Source organism: Corylus avellana, chromosome 1 (assembly GCF_965113065.1).
Source record: "Corylus avellana chromosome 1, dhCorAvel1.hap1.2, whole genome shotgun sequence".
NCBI lineage: Eukaryota > Viridiplantae > Streptophyta > Magnoliopsida > Fagales > Betulaceae > Corylus > Corylus avellana.
The window spans coordinates 45,360,238-45,382,798 of record NC_142490.1 but is presented as its reverse complement, the minus strand read 5'-3'; the positions used below and the strand labels follow the sequence as shown (position 1 = coordinate 45,382,798).

At 36.7% G+C, this 22,561-nt stretch overlaps 1 protein-coding gene across 1 annotated transcript; it reads left to right on the top strand.

The window, feature by feature from the left end:
• Positions 1-13,975: 13,975 nt before the first annotated feature.
• LOC132168821 (cysteine-rich receptor-like protein kinase 10) lies at positions 13,976-18,600 on the top strand. The gene is made up of 7 exons (XM_059579878.2): positions 13,976-14,878; positions 16,273-16,413; positions 16,511-16,641; positions 16,810-17,020; positions 17,344-17,581; positions 17,921-18,071; positions 18,178-18,600. Exons 1-7 carry the CDS (start codon positions 14,029-14,031, stop codon positions 18,511-18,513), a joined length of 2,058 nt encoding a protein of 685 aa, XP_059435861.2. The 5' UTR covers positions 13,976-14,028; the 3' UTR covers positions 18,514-18,600.
• The last annotated feature ends 3,961 nt before the right edge of the window (positions 18,601-22,561 follow it).

Genomic DNA, 22,561 nt, shown 5'->3' with positions numbered 1-22,561 from the left:
ATGTATCTGAAATTTGTAGTTCAAATTCAGAACAATGTTTTGTTTGTCCTCTAGCAAAGCAAACACGTATACCGTTTCCAACTAGTCATATTTCTTCTATTGCACCTTTTGCATTAATACATGTTGATATTTGGGGTGGTTACCACACATCTTCAATTAATGGGGCACATTATTTTCTGACCATTGTTGATGACTACACCCGATATACATGGGTATATTTGATGCAACATAAATCTGAGGCTCGCTCTCTTCTCCAATCCTTCATTAACCTTGTTGAGAACCAATTCTCGACTACCATCAAAATTATTCGTAGTGACAATGGCCCTGAATTCACTATTCCATCCTTTTATTCTTGCAAAGGAATCATCCATCAGACCAGTTTTGTCTCTACTCCCCAACATAATGGAGTTGTTGAACGCAAGCATCGTCATCTTCTCAACATGTCCCGAGCCTTACTTTTTCAGCCCCACTTACCCACACGTTTCTGGGAAGACGCTATCCTTACAGCTACCTATTTGATCAATAGAACGCCTACCCCCCTCCTATCTGGAAAATCTCCATATGAAAAGTTACACAACTTGAAACCTCAATACAATCACTTGCAAGTTTTCGGTTGTTTATGCTTTGCTTCCACTCATTCACAAAATCCATCAAAACTTGACCCTCGTGCCATACGATGTGTCTCGCTCAGTTATCCTTATGGTCAGAAAGGATATCGTCTATATGATCTTGATCACCACAAAACTTTTATATCTCGTGATGTCATTTTTCATGAAGATCATTTTCCTTTTGCCAAAACTCCCACTGAGCAATCTCTACAGGTCTTACCTATCCCTTTTGACATTCTTGATAATGTCATTACCGCTTTGTCACCTGTTGTTGAAGCTCAAGTTGCCCCTTCCACCATCTAGACTTCCGCTTCTCCTTGTCCGGTCACTTGGCGATCCACTCGGTCGACCCAGCCACCTGCATACTTACGTGATTTTCATCTTGCACAGGCTTTGCCGTCTCGTCCTACTCAATCATCTGAATCAGCGTTGGTGCATTCGTCAGGTAACCCTTACTCCCTTGATGTCTTTTTATCTTACATATGTCTCTCTAACCACCATCGTGCCTTTACCATTGCTATTTCCCTTGCACAAGAGCCAAAGTCGTTTTTGCAGGCCATGCAAGATTCTAAATGGCGTGATGCTATGCATGTTGAGGTGGATGCTCTTGAGTCGACTCAAACATGGACTCTAACTCCTCTTCCACTCAGAAAGAAACCCATTGGCTGCAAATGGGTTTACAAAATCAAATATCACCCAAATGGTTTAGTGGAACGATATAAAGCTCGCTTAGTGGCTAAGGGTTACAACCAACAGGCAGGCCTTGATTATATAGAGACCTTTGCTCATGTCGCTAAGATGGTAACTGTCCGCTCTCTCCTTGCACTTGCTGCCTCATGCGGATGACACTTGCATCAACTTGATGTAAACAATGACTTCCTTCATGGTGACCTTCACAAAGAAGTCTACATGCACCTTCCTCTTGGTTTCGGATGAAAGGAGGAGACTAGAGTTTGAAAACTCAATAAATCTTTGTATGGGCTTAAACAAGCTTCAAGACAATGGTATGCAAAACTCTCTTCCACTCTCATTAATGCAAGATATAAACAATCCAAGGCCGACTACTCACTATTCGTCCGATCCCACGAAGGTAACTTCACAGCTATTCTCGTATATGTAGATAACATTATATTGGCAGGCAATAACTTGGAGCAGATTCAGAAGCTTAAGAAACATTTGGGAGACCATTTCAAACTCAAAGATTTGGGCAACCTAAAGTATTTTTTGGGTGTCGAAGTGGCTTATTCAAAGAAAGGCATCTTTCTATCACAAAGAAAGTATGCTCTTGAAGTACTTAAAGACACCGGCTTCCTTGGTGCTAAACCCATCACTTTTCCCATGGAGCAAAATCTGGCACTCAGTAAACATGATGGAGACCTCATTGCGGATCCCTCGTCATATCGTCAACTAGTTGGTAAGTTGATTTATTTAACCATTACCAGACCAGATTTGGCATATGCAGTGCAGATGTTGAGTCAGTTTATGGACAAGCCACGAACATCTCATTTAGATGCAGCACATAGAGTATTACTCTACATCAAGCAGTCTCCAGGACAATTAATTCTCTTATCTGCCACAAGCAATATTCAATTACATGCATTCTGTGATGCAGATTGGGCACGATGTAGAGACACTCGATGTTCAGTCACTGCATATTGTATACTTCTTGGAAGCTCACCAATATCTTGGAAAACAAAGAAGCAGACAACAGTATCCCGTTCTTCAGCTGAAGCAGAATACAGAGCTATGGCCTCAACCTGCTGTGAAATTTCCTGGTTAAAACAATTGTTGGCAGACTTCTATATCCCACATCCACAACAAGCAAAATTGTATTGTGACAACAAGACGGCCATCCACATCACCTCGAATCCCGTCTTTCATGAAAGAACAAAACATATAGAAATTGATTGTCACCTCATTCGGGAAAAGCTGCAGGATGGCATAATTCAGACTTTCTACAAACCTACCACTCAACAACCCGCTGATCTATTTACTAAGGCTCTAGTTTCAAAACAATTCAATCACCTACTTGACAAGTTGGGTGTTATGAATATCCACTCCAACTTGAGGGGGAGTGTTGAAGAAGGAAATATCAGCAACGGCCATAAATTAAATGAGAAAATAAATCCATAACGTTAACATTCCATCTACGTAAACGATTTCCTTGTATAGAAGATCACAACATCAATTCTCAATGGCTATGTAAACCAAAATTTCTGTACAAATACATTCTCATGTAAATCGATTATCATCAAGTAAATATTCAAGTATTTTCTTATATTGGTTTTTTTCAAATACATATAGCCAATTTTTGTTGCAGTTATGGTCGTAAGGTCTTGTAGTATCGCTTCGAATTGTTATGCAGGTAAAATAATTTGGGGGTGTTACATATTTACTGTATGAGACACGTGAGAAAAGGTTTTCGATGTGGAAGACAGACAACCATTGCACTCCTTATCTTCAATGGCTACGTGTAGGTCGTTCATTGGTGTAAAAATTTATTTGAAATCCAATAGAGTGTTGGGTGGGTCACAGCTGGAGTGGATCCAGCCATCCCTCTTTCACAATTTTTTTTTTCTAATTTTTAATTCAAGATACAATTGAAAACGAAAAAGAAAAAAAGAAAACCTACTTTTTTATGATGATTTTGTAAAGCAAAAATAAAATTTAAACGAAGTATATATATATATATATAAATGCATCTGTCTTGCTTTGTTTGCGTGATGCTCGTTTTCTTGATTTTAAAACAAGCATTATTGGTTTAATTCAGTCTTCATTGTTTGGTGGCCCTGTCCACTTTGATGTTTTCCCCAACATGACTTTGAGTTTAACCGATGTTCATATTCTGAAAGCACTGACGCTGAATATTCTCACATCTGGTTATAATATGGAAGAAGGTAGCCATCCTGTTGCTATCATCTACCGTATTTATTACAAGTTGATGAAAACAAATCTTGATCCACGTGCTGTGATTAAGAATACTGGCGAATCGACTCTGTTGATTCAGAGCTCTACTCAGAATGCTCATATTAAAACCCCAAAAATGATTCGGTGGTCGGAGATTGAACTCCCCAACGAGTGGCTTTTGGAGAACGTTGCAAAACCTTCTCGAGTAGTTAACGATGCCTCTAATCTTGATTACATCCAACAATACATGGATGGATCTGTTAAAATCAATTTTGCTGATTTGGGATATTCAAACAGAATTGAACGTCCCCTGTTGATTAACGAACGAAGGAATTCTTTTGCGGGTTCAACAACCTCAGAAGGACTCCGTCGTAGAGATAAAGATGTCGACGAATCCCTTAACGATGGGGTGGAAGCGCAATATGCATAGAGATGCAGGGGATGAGGGGAGATGATAATAGATGCAGAACATAAGCAGTTGAACCTGGATGGGCTTCTCAGCAGATGGTTTGGACGTCTCGTCTTCATCATCTTCTAAAGTATCCAGGGCAGCAAGCAAGGCTTCAATCATTTCTTTCTTCTTGGAAGAATTCTTCTTTGAAGAGCTTGAAGAAGCCGAATGGGGGGAAGCAGGGGAACTTTCTTTTTCTCGTTTTGGAGATGAGAAAGCACTGGGAGGAATCAACAAGTTAGACAGGGCAGACGCCTTTGGGGCAGGAAGGGCCTTGGGAGCGCGAGCCATGTTTTTAACCTCAAGGACAATGGAATCATTTTGTGAGTATTTATCCCACCATTTGATATACCAATGCCTTTGGATTTTGTCTTCCGAGAGGTGATATTGCCATCTCAGAATCCAAGGAATCTTGAATTTTTTAACAAAATGAAGCACAGTTGGAAACTTTGCTCCATAGGAGTCAACCACGTCCTGTGGCAGGATTATGACGAATCCCTTCTTGGTATCAGAGCCATAAGAGTTCCGATCTCTTTGCTGCCTTGATTATACATCTTCTCTCTTTCTCCCCCCCTGAGTGCATAGTCTTCCTCCCCTCCTTTTTGTTCATTACCTGTTATCCTTTCTCTGTGTCGAGATCCTAGTCACTTTGATTGTAGCACAACACCCCGTCAGTACAGTTTCAAGTTGACACCCCGTCACCTCAGTTTGCGAACCTGTAAGTCCCGTTTGAAGCCCAGGAGAGGCGTGTTAGGGCATTAAGTAGGTGCTGAGGGCTAGGCCAAGGGTCTGCGCAACCTGTATGTTAGGCCAAGGGTCTGCGTGTGCTAGTCATACACTTAGTGAGGACACACTTAGGAAGTTTACCAGTGAGTGAGTACCTAGGATGAGATCCTTTAAGACTTCACCCAGTGAGTGATTATGAGTTTAGTTTGTGTGTCATAATGTGGAGATCTACATCTTCTGTTAGTTCTGGTTCAAGTTTGCCACAGGACGTGGTTAACTATGAAAATATTTTGGTTGATGATAATGCTGATTTTAGTAAGTGGAACATCCCCAAGCTGGACGCTAGGGATATCTACAATACTACTTGGTTTCAATCTTCTTTTAAGATTCAATATTCTGTCAAAACTGTTGAACAGACCTTTCCGGTCACGGGTAATAATCAGACTATTACCTTGTTCAGCAAGCGTTTTGTTAACAATGCTCTTGCTAAAAAGTTTAGATTTTTGCATGTTGGTTCTGTCCAAGTTGCAGTCAAATCTTTGACTCGACTCGGTATTAATGCATCTGTCTTGCTTTGTTTGCGTGATGCTCGTTTTCTTGATTTTAAAACAAGCATTATTGGTTTAATTCAGTCTTCATTGTTTGGTGGCCCTGTCCACTTTGATGTTTTCCCCAACATGACTTTGAGTTTAACCGATGTTCATATTCTGAAAGCACTGACGCTGAATATTCTCACATCTGGTTATAATATGGAAGAAGGTAGCCATCCTGTTGCTATCATCTACCGTATTTATTACAAGTTGATGAAAACAAATCTTGATCCACGTGCTGTGATTAAGAATACTGGCGAATCGACTCTGTTGATTCAGAGCTCTACTCAGAATGCTCATATTAAAACCCCAAAAATGATTCGGTGGTCGGAGATTGAACTCCCCAACGAGTGGTTTTTGGAGAATGTTGCAAAACCTTCTCGAGTAGTTAACGATGCCTCTAATCTTGATTACATCCAACAATACATGGATGGATCTGTTAAAATCAATTTTGCTGATTTGGGATATTCAAACAGAATTGAACGTCCCCTGTTGATTAACGAACGAAGGAATTCTTTTGCGGGTTCAACAACCTCAGAAGGACTCCGTCGTAGAGATAAAGATGTCGACGAATCCCTTAACGATTCTCCTCATCTTCATCCCACAGTTAATCCTGGTTTGAAACTCAAAGGGATTTCCACGGATTCCCAAGTTTCATCTACTTTTTATTCCACGAAAAATCATCCACTGACGGATGACGATCGCGGATCTCTTTCTCCCTCTGCTTCTGATTTTGTTGCTCCTGTTACATCTGATTTTCCCCATCAGTGTAATGTTATCACTGCCCATGTCAAAGATTTTTTCTCTGTTATTGATTGGAAAGCTTTGAACAAAGATTTTGCTTCAAAAGAAAATCGTGAGTTGCGGCATTCTTACCGTGCCAAATATTCCCAAAAGGAACGAGATCGTATCAAGGTCCAATGGGCCGAAGCTATGATCGAGTCCCAGACTCACATTTTGTTCTTTGATTTTCTCCAAAAACATTTTCCGGACGAAAATGATTTGAATGTTGTCAAACAGAAGTTTGTTAAAGAGGATAAATCTGTCGTCAGATCTTCCCATCCTCCCACTACAAACACTCTTCTTGATGTCAACAACATGGTTGTTAAGTGTTCCCCTTTCAAAACTCATGATAAGGACCCTATCACGAACGATAGGAGAATCATCGAGCAAAACAATTTTATTTCCCAATCTATTCATATCATAGGTCAACAGTTAGATCGGATTGAAGATAAATTTCCTTCTTCTTCCTCTGATTTAAAGTTTTCCTCTGTTCCCCCAAAAATTGAAAAACCTTTGATTTCTCTCCCTGATTTAAAGAAATCTCCTGGTTTAAAAACCACTTCTCAGAAGAACACTGAGAAAGTAAACAAATTGCTTGCAGAACTGACCGAGTTAAAGACGACTCGTGCCAGTACCTCTGGTCAGAATTTTGCAATGGAAAAAGCTTTTTCATCTGATTCTGAATCCTCTGCTGATTCCACTGATTCTGACATCAAAGTTCTTGAACAAAACTTTGGAAAGATTGAAATGGAGCCTAAACTCCAAAGGATCTTGGACGGATCTAGAACTTTCAATCAGACAAAGAATTTTTATCCAAAACCTACCCCTCCTGATTTACAATTTGAGGAAAGGTTTTTGCATACTCAATTTTCTGTTTCTGCCGATAAGCTGTATGAATGGAACATTGATGGTTTGTCTGAGCAAGAACTGCTCAACAAGATGAATCACATGGCCATGGTTGCTAATGCCTACATCTCAAACCACAGTAAAAGTCAAACTGATATTGTGGATTTACTTGCTACTGGTTTTTCTGGTACCCTTCGAAATTGGTGGGATAATTATCTCACTGAGGACAGAAGAAACCAAATCAGGAAAGCAGTAAAGTGTGATGAAGAAGGTATACCCATTTTCAATGAGGACGTTGGCATGGGTGAACCTGATGGTGTTAACACCTTGATTTATACAATTATCAAGAATTTTGTTGGAACTCCCTCCAACATTACTTCTCGTATTTCTGATTATTTAAACAATCTTAGATGCCCTACTATGTCTGACTATAGATGGTATCAAGATGTTTTTCTTTCCCGTGTTATGATGAGGCCTGATAGCCAAAAGCCTTATTGGAAAGAAAAGTTTATTGATGGATTGCCCTCATTATTTGCTCACAAGGTTAAAGATGAATTGATCAGTACTGATACTGGTCTCATCGATTTTGAAAGATTAACCTATGGAGATTTATTCTCCACAGTGAAAAAACTTGGTATTAAGATGTGCATCGATCAAAAAATGATCCGACAGCAGCTTAAGAACGCCAAGAAAGCTAAATATGAAATGGGAAATTTCTGCGAACAATTCGGTTTGCCTCCTATTGCTCCTTCAAAGAAGCATAAGAAGAAAACCAGAAAAGATTTTGCGAAATCTTCCCCTCCATATTACAACAGAGCTAAGACAAGAAGATTTAATAAACCTAAATTTTCTAAACCTCCCAGACGGAGTAAAGGCTCTAAATTTGAAAAATATTTTTCAAAAGATAAATGTTTTAATTGTGGAGAAGCAGGACACTATGCTGACAAGTGCCCTAAACCTCCCAAAAAGATTAAACAAGAGATTAATGCTTTAAACATCAAGGACGATGAAAAGCAAAAGATTTTCAGAATTTTCCAAAACAATGGGTTTTCTGATTATTCTTCTAATGATGATCTTCCATCCTCTTCGGATTCTGATTATCATTCTGATTCTTCTGTTTATGAAAACTGTTACAAATTTGAGAACTGTGCCGGTTCTTGCTGCAACACAAAAACTTGTTCAATGATGTCCAAATCGGAAGAACAAGAAGATTTGCTTTTAACTTTGATTTCAAAAATTGATAATCCTGAGTTAAAAGAAGAGTATCTTAAAAAACTTAAGAAACTCATGTTAAAAGATTTTGAAAAACCAGCTACTTCCAAGATCTCTCTTGAAGACACTTTGAAACGTTTTTCAAACCCGAAAAACAAAGTGCTTACTATCTCAGAATTGCAGCATGAGATCAGTAACATCAAGAAAGATATTGTGAAATTGCAGGCTGACCTGCAAGCTGTGAAAACTGAGAACAAAGATTTGCAACAACAGCTTCTGCTGTTAAATCTTAACAAATGTTTTCCAGAAAGTGCTTCCAGTAACGAAGACACAAAAATTTCTGAGCATGATGATGAGGCTGAATCCACCCATAAACCTCTTTCTGATGAGGTTAAGGTTGTCAGTATGATTTCTAAAGTTGTTCCTCCCAAATGGTATTCAAAAATTCATATCCGTATTTCTGATGAATATGCTTTTGATGCTATTGCTTTGATTGATTCTGGTTCTGACTTGAATTGCATTCAAGAAGATTTTGTTCCCAAAAAATACTTTGAACCTTCCACTCAAAGATTAAATTCTGCTAGTGGAAACAAGTTGCATATCAAGTATGAGCTCGGTAACATTCATGTTTGTCAAAAGAATGTTCGCTTTCATACTTCTGCTGTTCTTGTTAAAAACATGAAAGAAAAAGTTATTCTTGGCATGCCTTTTCTTTCTTTGCTTTATCCATTTTCTGTTGATGAGGTTGGTGTCTCTGCTGTCAAATTTGGTACTAAAATTCAATTTGAGTTCGTTTCCAAATTTGAGATTGATATTAATAGGTTGATTAATAGGTTTTCAGGTTTAGAGTCTGATGAGTACCCCACTCCCATTAGGACTTTATCCTGTTTAAACACTCCCCCTGACGGTCGTGTTTTACCTACTGTTCTTACCTGCACCCATCACATGGCGCATATTATTATAACTGTTTTACTTTGCATTAAAATAATTTTAAAATTATTTTGTGATATTTTAAAGATTTTTACATCTTTATTTCTGATTTCTTTCCTTTTGAAATTTTGCAGTGCCACCATGGCAGGCAAAAAAGAAAAAGAGAAAGTTACTTCCAAGGCTCTGACCATCAAGTCAGAGTCTTCCATTGTTCCAACTGCTTCCCCATTGCCGTTTTCATCTGTTGCCCTAACCAACAGATTCACCCCCTTTTGTCCTGGTTCCCAGGTTTCATATTCCAGCACTCTTGCTGCCCCCTTTGATCCCTTTGCGGATCCTTCCCAAAAACCCTCCGTCAAGTACGACCGGACGTCGTCAAAATACATGACCCTCCCCTACTCCCAAAATTTATTTTTTGTTGAGTTAAATCGGGTTTCCCCTTCCCTTACCCCCGGAGATATTGCCGTCTCCTATTTTCCTCCAAACTTTCATTGGATTCCTGAACATCCTTCGAAAAATTTGGCCTATTATTCTGCTATCCTGAAACAAACAGGTTCTGTTTTCTTCAAGGTCATCCCTGATAAGATTAACCTCCAGAAAACAATTTACCACAGTGTTTATTTCAAGAGAATTATTTCGGAAAAAGAATGGGGTAATCACCCTTCTGATTCCAGGTCCCTGAACGGGTTTAACATCCCCTGTAATTATTATGATTACGTGGATGCCTTTTTCAAATTCCTGCTTCATCAAACCTCGAAATTTGAACATTCTTGGTTTGTCTGTTTTGATAAAGAATTTTCTGGTATTCTCCCTCTCTGGTTCTCCCGGTGGTGGAACCAATTTGGTTGTCTCCCTGATATTCTCCCCCTCCAACTTGTTGATGCCTTTCAAATTTTCAAAGGCCATTACAAGGTTGACTCCTATGGAGCAAAGTTTCCAACTGTGCTTCATTTTGTTAAAAAATTCAAGATTCCTTGGATTCTGAGATGGCAATATCACCTCTCGGAAGACAAAATCCAAAGGCATTGGTATATCAAATGGTGGGATAAATACTCACAAAATGATTCCATTGTCCTTGAGGTTAAAAACATGGCTCGCGCTCCCAAGGCCCTTCCTGCCCCAAAGGCGTCTGCCCTGTCTAACTTGTTGATTCCTCCCAGTGCTTTCTCATCTCCAAAACGAGAAAAAGAAAGTTCCCCTGCTTCCCCCCATTCGGCTTCTTCAAGCTCTTCAAAGAAGAATTCTTCCAAGAAGAAAGAAATGATTGAAGCCTTGCTTGCTGCCCTGGATACTTTAGAAGATGATGAAGACGAGACGTCCAAACCATCTGCTGAGAAGCCCATCCAGGTTCCGCCATATTATGAAGACTCACAAGACTACTACCCCTATCCAGGGGCTGAAGACATGTGAAGAATTGGGCCCCTAACGGTCCTCAAAGTTCAGTATTATCTAGCCCCTCAAATGGCTAGTTTTCTCAGGTTTTCTCCTGAAGACTGGCTTCATGACGGCCAGTATAGTTCAGTTCGACAGAATTAGCCCGGACGGCTGATTCCGAATTTTTGGTTCTCTTTGATCTCAGACGGATCACTGTTCACCCATACTTGGAGTTACTGTGCAAAATCACTGTTCACTTTTACTGTTCATGTCCGGACGACACGCGCAGGATTACTGTTCAGATGCACTGTTCACTCACTATTCAAGATTTGTCCGCCGACACTACAGTGCCGACAATCTACTGTTCCAGATTGATGCTTTCACTGTTCAGACTGGCGCCAGACGTGCCATGACTGTTTACTTTTTACTGTTTACTTTTGACCGCTGGACGCGGCTCATGATTGTAATTTACTGTTTTTTCTTTTCTGAAGCCTATATAACGGGCTCCCTTTCTCCATTGTAAGGCAGAGGTTTTTTGAGAGGTTCCTTGAGACACTCTATCCTCCAGCCATTCTTCTTCTTCTTCTCCTTCTTCTTGTCCTTACTTCAGTAAGTCAGAACGCCTTACTCAAGCTTAGGTTTTTATTCGTATAATCTATAACGATTATCTGTTTTATCAACTGTTTTAATTTCAGTTGTTTATTTTGATTATCAATTGTCATACCGCCATATTGGTCGGTTCTATTGCTTTGATTTTCAACTGCTTATGTTCTGCTCTGATACCAAGAAGGGATAGGGGGGAGATGGGGTGGAAGCGCAATATGCATAGAGATGCAGGGGATGAGTATATATATATATATATATATATATATATATATATATATATATATTATATATATAGATATGTGAGTGTTTTTGAACCGTGGCTAACTTAAAGAATTTTTTTTTTTTTTTTTTTTCACTTAAATTTAGGGAGACGTGAATCTTGGTCTATAACGGGAAATTTTCAAAAGCAGTGTTTGGCAAAGGGCTGGATTGGACCGGATCCAAAAACTCAAAAAATTATTCTCAAAATCAACCATAACATTCTTACTTTTTACATCACATCAATCATTTTTTATTACTATTCAAATAAAAAAATTATTACAAAACAAATTTTTTTACTTTTTTATACAAAGCATTTTTTTTTCTCTTATATTAATCAAATCTGCTAAAATATCCTTCCCCTCCCTTTTTTTGCATTCCATTGCCAAACACAGCCAAAGGAAAAATGCTCCATGGCTTTAAATATCTTCAGGTTTGAATGTGAAAATGCAATTCCCAGCACGGCAGCCTCTTTGAATTACAATGGCCCCTAGACTTTTGTGAGTCGTCATAGGTTGTTCTTGTCCCAGGTAAGAGAAAAGGCTTCACAGATCGACACGCTGATTTCAAAGTTCAAACCCCAGAAAACCGTAAAACGACGACCCAACCGAATCTGTTCAAAGACTGAAATTTTGCTTCTATTATTTTTGATATTCTTCTTTCTTTGAATAATGGGAAGACATTTAAGGAGTATAAATTATTATGAACACTATTTAGCTTAATGGTCCGTTTTTAACTTAGTGTTTGAAAGTATTTTCCATTGATTTTTCATTTTTTTCTTCTATTTTGATGGAGAGTGAAAAAAAAAAAAAAAAAAAACAAACCCTCATTTATAACTTTTTTTTTTATTGGCTTAATTAAACAAAACAAATAAAATATTAAGCAATAGATGATTGGAATGGGCGAAATAGAGATGAATGATTTATTAGTTATTATTTTATTATATCTTACGTACCGTTTATAGGATACCAAATGATTTATAATGATGTGATAAAATAATCGCGATGATGTTGCAATTAACTAGTAGTGGAGAGTGCGATGTATGAGTAAACTACTAATCAATATATTATGCCAGTTTGTAAAATAAAATTTTATAAAACTTTTTTTGTTTGTTTGTTTTTTTAAAAAAAATTTTAGAAATTCAACATTTTTATTTTCCATGCACAGGGTTTTTTACAAAATCGATTTATATTTATTAAAAATGGGATTATATGAGATATGTGACTTGACGAATACTACATGAGATGCGCGGGTCGCTGATAATGTTATAGAAAGTTTTAGAGCCTATTTGGAATTGTGTTTGATAAATAAAACTTTTAAGTCAAAAAACGTTTTTTTAACTTTTGCCAAAAGTACGTTTTGGCCATTTTTAGGTTTTTTTGACATTTAAAAGCGCTTTTAATTTTTTTTACCAAACAAGTACTTTTTTCTCAAACAAACTTTTTGATTGTTAAAACTACTTTTAATTCCCTCAAATGCAATCCCAAACAGAGTCTTAGTCAAACTACATCAAATAGTTGGTAACTCTTTGTTTGGTTCCAGCTGGTTTAAAACCTGACTCTAGCTAGTCCGGTTTGGATAAACATCCAGCCACTAGCAAAAATAAATGGATCTTAATTAATGTTAATTTGTGTATTAATATCCTATTTCTCAAATCCCATAGCTTCAACCTCTGCATGACGACCCTCTTGGTAGTTGCTCTTCTCCTTGCTGATTGCCTTTCTTACCTAGCCGGAACTGAAACTGCTGCGAATAAGACTTTGACAGCTAACAATATGTTAAATTATTACTTATTTTAAAAATTTAAGCTATGCAAACCAGTATGTTTTCTCCCGCTAGGGCATGTTCACCAACCTTGGTATTTACATGTGGAACACGGTTCATGTATTGGAGACGGTTTGAGCAGCTGGTGAGATCAACCATGAATGACTTAGCATGTACAATTGACTCGTTTATTACTTAGACAATAGTTTGAAATTGAAAACCTAGGAATTAAATTGAAATTGAAAGAAAATTTAAGGACAAAATATAATTTTTTACTAAAAATTTTTAAGAGGATTTTTTTGTATTTTGGAAAAAGTGTGATAGCTTGACATAAAAGTGAAATAAGTTTTGAATTTTTTTGTAAATAAAAAAATTTATTTGTTAATGTTTTGATTTTTTAGAAAGAAATCATTTAGTTTATTTTTTATTTTTTAAATGTTTGGTTAGCTGTGTAGAATCCCCATCAAATTTGGTTAGTTAATTAGAGCCTGTTTGGGATTGCGTTTGAGAAATATAACTTTTAAGTCAAAAAGAGTTTTTGGGCAAAAGCTTCATTTTTAAACTTTTGTCAAAAGTGTTTTTTTGGCCATTTTTAAGCTTTTTGGACCCTTAAAAGCGCTTTTAATTGTTTTACCAAACGAGTACTTTTTTTTTCAAACGAGCTTTTTGAAGCTTAAAAGTACTTTTAAGCCTCTTAAACGTAATCTCAAATAGGCCCTTAGTACTCTACAGCAAAAATATTTTCTGAAAAATCTGCTCAGATGTTGACCCAACTAACCAATTTGAACGTTCTTACATATTACGTTTTCGTTACGGCGAAGCAAAATATGCTGACCTTCCTGTGAATCATCCCTTGACGTAAAGAGTAGAGGTATTATTTATGAGATCGAGCAATCATCTTATTCAATGCCCCTCAACCCCAAAAATAGACGGCATTAAAAGCCATAGCTGAAAGGCCAGAAGCAAGAGGTTAATGGTGATGATAATAATGGGCTCGCCTGGCTTCAACCTCTGCTTGACGACCCTTTTTGTTCTCCCCTTACTCATCGCCTTCCTTAGCCAGACCAGAACTGAGGCTGCTGCAACTTACCTCTACCACAATTGCCCAAACGCAACCAATTTCACCGCCACTTACGAAAACAACCGCAACCACCTCCTCGCTTCCCTCTCCTCCAACGCCACCCGAGCCACGGGATTCTACAACACCACCGCCTCAACGCCCAACTCCGTCGACACGATCTACGGCCTCTTCCTCTGCCGCGGCGACATCTCTGCTGCCGACTGCCGAGACTGCGTTTCCGGCGCAACTGAAGACGTGGTCGAACGCTGCCCCAAGGCAAAAGACGCCGTGGCTTGGTACGAATACTGCATGTTACGCTACGCAAACCAGTATTTCTTCTCCAGCATGGTCACCGACCCGGGCATTTACATGTGGAACACGGTTAATGTGTCGGAGCCGAGCCGGTTTGACCAGCTGGTGAGGACAACGATGAACGACTTGGCAAGCGGGATTTCCAACTTTGGGGCCGGAGCCAAGAAGTTTGGCACGAAAGAAGCCAACTTCACAGCGTTGCAAACTCTGTACACCCTTGCCCAGTGCACGCTGGACATCTCGCGCTCCGATTGCAATAGCTGTCTCCAGAGAGCGATAGCGAGTCTGCCGGGTTGTTGTGGGGGAAAGCAAGGAGGCAGAATTCTGTTTCCTAGTTGTAACGTTAGGTTTGAAGTTTACCCGTTTTACCAGTCACTAAACACATCGGCGCCAACGCCTTCTACTCCGGCACTTGTTCCTCCACCCCCGGGATCGGTAACAGCACCTAAAGGTAAAGTTTTTTCCTTCTCTTTTCTTTTCTTTTTTTTATTTTTATTTTTTTTTTATTTTTATTTTTTATTTTTAAGGATATATTTGGCGTTGAAAATCAACATAGATGAATACTGGTCTGAGCTATTAGGAGCATGCATGAGCAGCGTATATTTTCGATCTCTTGTTGTTTTTTTGGTGTTTTACTGTTTTCTCTTCTTACTTTTTCTAAAATTTAGTGCCTTTTTCCGGTTTTGTATTCAAAAGATTTTTGCTGCTGAATGTATGACTGCTCTTTAATTCATCTTAATTATTGATACCGTTAAACCCTTTTCTCTGAGATACTGTAGCGGTATGTGTGGAAAAAAAAAAAATATTTAATTAGTATAAAAAGTAAAAAGGTCATCTGAAAAAATGAAAAAAAAATTTATTCTGTAATAATTTTTTTATTTAAATAATATATATATATATATATATATATATATATATATATATATAAAAGAGAATATTTTAATATTGACTCTTTATAAAAAAAAAATGAAATGAATAGTATTAAGGAGAAAAAAAAAAAAAAGCGGTTTCAGAAACTGTGTATCATGTGTTTGTCTGTGTTTTCGGATAAGGGTGAAAAGGAGGAATTGGGGCCGGGGGAATTATATATCACTTTGTACGAGCCATTCGCATTTCAGAAGATTGGAAAAATGGCTTTGCAAAAAAAAAAAAGAAAATGAAGATTGGAAAAATTAGGTAACACTCACTCATGCAGGATGTGAAAGTCACGACAAATTAAGTAGGTTAATTATTGAAAGTGGGTCAGCTTATGAGTCAAATACAAACAGAACATCAATCCACTAATTAGCCATCACAAGCACCAGATCAATTATTTTCTTGTCTGCATAGAAGAAGTTAGCTACGAAAGCGGGAAAAAAGATGAGGTGACCATTAGCTTGATTTCATGATTTCAGCTATTTAAATTTAATGGTGATTTTAAAAGTTACATTAGCTTTAAAAGCATTTTAAGAGGATAAAAAGATAGTGCATAGCATTACTCAATTTAAGCTTTTGTTCCAATTAATTAAAGTTTCTTTGGATTGCATTAAGAAGTATAAAAAGTAGTTTTAATACTTAAAAAAGTTGTGTTAAACAAAAAGTTCGAATGTTTGATAAAAAAATTTAAAAGTAATTTTAATTTTTTTACTCTGAAAATATTCAAAACGCATTTTCAAAAAAAGTTTAAAATTGAAAATTTTTTCTAAAAAATTCTTTTTTACTTTAAACGTTTTACTTTCCAACACAATCCTTAACATGCTCTTAATTAAGATAGTCTATTGCATGTCATATTTAATTAGAAGCACTTCTACTTAAAAATCATCTTGCATTCTAGCTTATCAACGCAAGTAAAAATTGTTGATGCAGGCAAAAATACAATCTCAGCGTTGACAATTGTTGCCATTGTCGTTCCGATTTCTGTCTCGATTGTGCTGTTTGTTATCGGCTACTGCTTTGTAATTAATAGGAGAGCAAGAAAAAAGTACAATGCTATACAGCAAGAGAATGGTAAACAATACATAATTTTTGATTTTGTGCATTAATCTCATATTTCCTGATGTTTAACTTGTTATTACTTACATTAATTTACCATTTTGTGGTGTAGCTGCGCATGCAAATGATGATATTACAACGGTAGAGTCCTTGCAATTTGATCTTGCTACAATTGAAGTTGCCACCAACAAGTTTTCAGATGATAATAAGCTTGGTGAAGGCGGATTCGGCGTCGTTTACAAGGTACAAGATTCCTTTTCCTTGTTTGTTTACTTTTGTAAAGTTTCTAATAATTTAAGTTCACAAAAATTTAGTGCATCAAAATCTGACATTTCTGAAGCATTTGATGTTTGGATTATATGAACTGTAAATGGCAAATTGTTCTAATGACTAGTTAAAGTACATATTCAGGGTGTACTGCCTAATGGACAAGAAATAGCAGTGAAGAGGCTGTCGAGAACCTCTAGGCAAGGAAAAGAAGAATTTAAAACTGAGATGATATTAGTAGCCAAGCTCCAACACAGAAATCTCGTGAGGCTATTGGGATTTTGCTTGCATGGAGAAGAAAAGATACTTATCTATGAATTTGTGCCCAACAAAAGCCTTGACTACTTTTTATATGGTTTGTCCCTCATGAACATATGTCTAATTTTCTTGTATGTCATATGGAATGCAAGGCTTTACAATCCATTTAAGAAAGGCTCAACTTACAATTAGTTTTTTTTTTTTCCTAGGCAAATAGGATGTCATTTTCTTAATTAACTATTAACAAATTTATTGAGTGTAGTTGAACTAACAAGAGATTAATAGATTAAATTGTTTTACTATATTAGTATTTAGTTCATTTGAATTTTACTTTTCAATTAGATGAATAGGTTAAATATTTATCTTACTTCAGTTGATTATATATTCTAACTTGAATATTGAGTTTTGATGAATGTACAGAACCTACAAGTCAAGGACAACTAGATTGGTCGAGTCGTTATAATATTATTAGTGGGATTGCTCGAGGGCTTCTTTATCTTCACGAAGATTCTCGACTTAGAATTATACATCGTGATCTTAAAGCCAGTAACATTTTGTTAGATGGAGATATGAATGCAAAAATTTCAGATTTTGGAATGGCAAAGATTTTTGGAGTTGATCAAACTCAAGGAAACACCAGTAGAGTTGTTGGCACATAGTAAGTTTTTAATGTTTGCCCATTTCTGCGACTAAAATGATTTTTGTAAGAGAATTAAAGACATGGTTTTAGAATTAATATAGGTTAATTGATTTTTTTACTGTACTAACAAATTAACCATAGTTAATGGGAAAAGGTTTTTTTAAAAGGCCAATCTAATATACTAGAAATTTACTTTAGAGATGCATGCTTTTCGCTCTAACCTTCATGGCAGCATGAATGTATCTGTGGATTCATGTTGTTAGTTAAATATGTTATGTGCATTGCATTGTTTACATAACCAAGTGAGCATGACTTTCTTACAAATAATATTGTTGTATCCATGATATTGGTTTGTAGTGGTTACATGGCTCCAGAATATGCTATGCATGGACATTTTTCTGTAAAGTCCGACGTGTATAGTTTTGGTGTCCTAATTCTTGAAATCATAAGTGGCAAGAAAATCAGTTCTTTCTATCAATCTGATGGTGATGAAGACCTTTTGAGCTATGTAAGTAGTATGGATCAAATATTCTGATTTTGTTTTCCTATGTTAAGGCAAACATGCATTATCACATCCATGTAATATTGTACCATTACTTATCTAATTGGTGCAGGCCTGGAAACACTGGACGGATGGAACACCCTTGAAAGTGTTGGATCCAAATATGGGAAATTCTTACTCAAGAGATCAAGTCATCAGATGTCTCGAAATCGGTGTACTCTCTGTACAGGATGATCCAGCTGAAAGACCCACAATGGCATCCATAGTTCTCATGCTGAACAGTCAATCTGTTTCTTTGCCATCATCACTTCCTCGACAACCAGCATATTTCCTTCATAGTCGAACGGGACAAAAGCCTTTAATGGAGCAAGAGTCGGATCAATCTACAAGCAAATCAATACCGTTGTCTGTAAATGAAGTATCTATTACTGAATTATACCCTCGATAGTGTTGATAGTAAGAACTAGGATCCTCTCCAGTTCAGAAGAACGGAAGAAGAGCCGGTTACTTAAAACATGAGGGTAAAATGGTCCAAACAAAAAGTAAAATTACTATTTTGCCCTCATAATAGAAGTAATCAGTTTCTCTCCAATTCTTTTGAACTAGCTAGAGATGATCTGGGGTTCGAGCAGTAAGTCTTTACAAGAATTAATAAATGTTTATTAAGTCATTGTACTTAAACTGTGAGTCAGATATTATGAGTATTAATAAAAAATTTGAACTTCAGGAATGATAAGGGTGAATGCCAATCAAAGGCTTTGGCTTTTTTCACTGGACGTCAATTAATTTTCATATGAAATGGTCAAAGATCCACTCCAACAAATGATATCAAAGTCAAGGTTGTGGGTTTGAGTCGCGGAACGTCACGTTGATGGAATGATTGTTGAGGTGTAATAGTAGCACTATGCTCATGTGAACGGCCCTTATGCCTTGTAGGGTATGATTTTGATGCCATAAAAAGCTTTCACTTTCTTCAACTGATGTCAATTAAGTTTCAGATGAGATTGTCAACAGTCCAATCCACCATTGAACAGAGTAATAAGCTTGCAATCCAATATGTATAATTCACCGGAATTTGTAGTCGCTAGAAAAAGAAAGCCTACTTGCATTACCATAATCATAAGACCTTGGTGATTTAGGACGGCGCGGCTCTCTATGTTCTTATTTGAGTTAGGGTTGGGAGCAAAAACACCATGGAAAAAAGCTCTATGAATTTGAAACGGACAAAATACTTCAAGTCCTTGTCGGTAAAAAAACTGGCGATAAAGTCTACTAGAGTCCTAGACTGATCGAATTGACAGCAAATAAGGTCCTTAAATTAGGGCGGACAATTTTTAAAACCATATGCAAGTTTGACACAAATTTACTATAAAATTAGTGAATTATGATCGAAAGGCTTAACTCATTTAATTAAATTGAGAAAATTATAGTTGACCTATATAGTTTTATATGCATGCATAAATTATTAAATTGAAAAGATTATGGTTGACATATATAGTTTTATATACATGCATAAACTATTAAAGAGAGTTTGAGCTCATACTTTTTTTTTGAACGAAAATCTACAGATTTCAATGATAAAAGATAAAGAGCATAAAACTTTTATAACATAAAGCATCAAGCTCTGAAAAATCATAGCAAAATGTTACGAGGTTACAAAGTCACAAATACAACCATAAATTCTTATAATCAAGTACATATCTATGACTTCAAGCTTCCGTTGCCCCATGTACAACTACAATTAAGGAATAGATCTGTTCCGAGAAGACTAGATCTAGGACATGGGTTGCCCAAATAAAATAAAAAATAATAATAATAATAATAATAATAATAATAATAATAAAAAACCCAAACCAACAAATAAACTAAAAATTCGGCCGTGAGAGATAAATCCACACACCGATTTATTCCTCCTCTGCCTTAAGGTCAAGTGACAATTCACATCCTCGACCCAAAAGCCAAGACAAAAAGAATAATAAAAAAAAAAAATCAAAAGAAAAACTAAAAAAAAAAAAAAAAAAAAAAATTCCCACAAGCAGCAGTTGAGGAGCATGACATCGTAGACATCCTTAAAAAGATACGTCTTGGCTGATGAAGAGATCTAAGTTTGAAAGAACTATATCTAGATCTACAAACTATATCTAAATCACGCCCACTAGAAATGGTGACCCGAAGAGACCACGAAGAAGACACTGAGCACTACTACCAGGGAAAGGGAAGGGAAGATCCTTTTAGTTTGAGCTCATACTTGAGTGAAAGTATTAAAGTATTTGTTAGTTCTTGTGTTGGCTTAATTCAGTTCCAAAATGCAGAAACTACTGTTCATGAGTTCAAACACTGATATAGAATACTCAGAATCCAATCTCCACCGTTCATAATGTATATTCATGTGTCATGAACGTCCCTGTAAAATTTTAACTCAATCGGACCACAAACATCCATCGATCGAAGCTGTTGATCAATGCTAGACATCATTTTCAGAATGCAGTTTCACCCATTGCATGCCCTGTCCGGACAGGCGTTTCCCATGTCCGGATAGCATTTCTAGAAATTTTGTTTCAGCTTCACAAGAGCCTGTCCGGATAGCCCATTAATATGTCTGGACAGTACCCCGTATGTTTTATGCCTAAAAACGTGATTTTAAGTGGGTTAGGTCTAGGGTTTTGTCGGGGTTATATATACATTTTTATAGAGAGAGAGAGAGAGAGAGAGATGAATGAAATTCCACCATAGGTTTCATGAGAAGCTGTACTTAGAGAGAAAATCTGTGTGAGCCTGATTATTCCTCTTAGAGGATTATTGTTAGTTTCATTGAGCTTTATTGAGAAGTCTATCGGAAGGGTCCAGTAAAGGAGAATCACGTTGAAGAAGATTGTGAGCAAGGAGACAAGTTGTAAGCTTGTCGATCTTACATAGTCAAGGTTTTGCAAAAGATTGTAAGTGTTTCTAGTGTCGGTAATGTCTGGATAATCTTTTGATAGTGATTTCTTAGATTTGGCTGCCCTGGAGAGGTTTTACTTTTAGATCTGTTTCTAAAAGGTTTCCTCTTTGTCACAACAATCCTTGTGTGTGATTGTTTAAAAGTCTTACTAGAATTGACAAGTAATTTCAATGCATAAATGTATTTTTATATCAGTAATTAGTAATTTCATAAGGATTGGGAACATCATTCGATATTTTCGTAAGGTTACATAATAAGTTTAATTTATTGGAAGGACACATTAATTAGTATTACTGAATTTTAAAAGGCATATAAACATGTTTTGGAGGCTTTTATGGGGCAATGGCGACCATGTCCATGTGGCTTCACCTCTCTGTTTATCGAAGAGATACGTATACATCTTTGAGTGTCATTCACGGGAGAATTAACTTGATCAATAAATTAGACTCATCCTCACACTCTGCGTGAAATCGTTTAGATCTACCACTTTTGTTTGGAGTCGATCTCATCCGTCGGCTTCCCACTCTGTTATATGGGAATATATAGCATCCTCTTTATTTTAAGTAAAATGGAAATAAGAAAAATAAAAAATTAAGTGATAGATGATTGGAATGGGCAAAATAGAGAGGAATGAGTTATTAGTTATTATTTTATTATATCTTACGTACGTACGGTTTATAGGATACCAAATGATTTCTAATGACGTGATAAAATAATCGGGATGATGTTGCAATTAACTAGTAGCGGAGAGTGCGATGTAAGAGTAAACTACTAAACTACTAATCTATATATTATGCCAGTTTGTAAAATAAAATTTTTTATTTTTTATTTTTAGAAGAAATTTAACATTTTTTATTTTCCACAAACAGGGTTTTTACAAAATCGATTTATATTTATTAAAAATGGGACTGTGTGAGATGCGTGACTCGACGAATATTGCTGCGTGATATGCTCAGGTCGTCGCTGATAATGTTATAGACAGTCTTTGTCAGACTACATCAAAGAGTTGGGGACTCTTTGTTTGGTCCCGGCCAGCTGGCTCTAGTCCGGTTTGGATAAACATCTAGTCACTAGCAAAAATAATTAATGGATCCTAATTAATGTTAATTTGTGTATTAATATCCTATTTCTCAAATCCCATAGCTGCAAAGATCGATCTTGGTAGTTGCTCGTCTCCTTGCTATAATCGCCTTTCTTAGCCAAACCGGAACTGAAACTGCTGCAACTAATTACCAATACCATAATTTCCAAAACACAACGACTTTGGCCTCTAATGCCAACATGTTAAATTATTTTTTAAAAGTTTAATTAGTACTCTACAGCAGAATTTTTTGCTTAAAAATCTGCTCAGATGTTGACCGAAATAACCAATTTGAACGTTCTTAATTATTACGTTTTCCTAACGACGAAGATAAAATATGCTGACCTTCTTTATTGAGTAGCGCTTGTGAGTTGTGAATCATCCCTTGACGTAAAGAGTAGAGGTGTTATTTATTAGAGCAATCATCTTATTCAATACCCCTCAACTCCAAAAATACAAGGCATTAAAATCCAA

Excerpts from the sequence above, each read along its gene's own strand:
- LOC132168821 (XM_059579878.2), top strand. The coding sequence starts at position 14,029 with ATGGTGATGATAATAATGGGCTCGCCTGGCTTCAACCTCTGCTTGACG. Across the intron at positions 16,642-16,809 it reads GATTCGGCGTCGTTTACAAG|GGTGTACTGCCTAATGGACA; the intron begins GTACAAGATTCC and ends GTACATATTCAG. Across the intron at positions 18,072-18,177 it reads ATGAAGACCTTTTGAGCTAT|GCCTGGAAACACTGGACGGA; the intron begins GTAAGTAGTATG and ends TAATTGGTGCAG.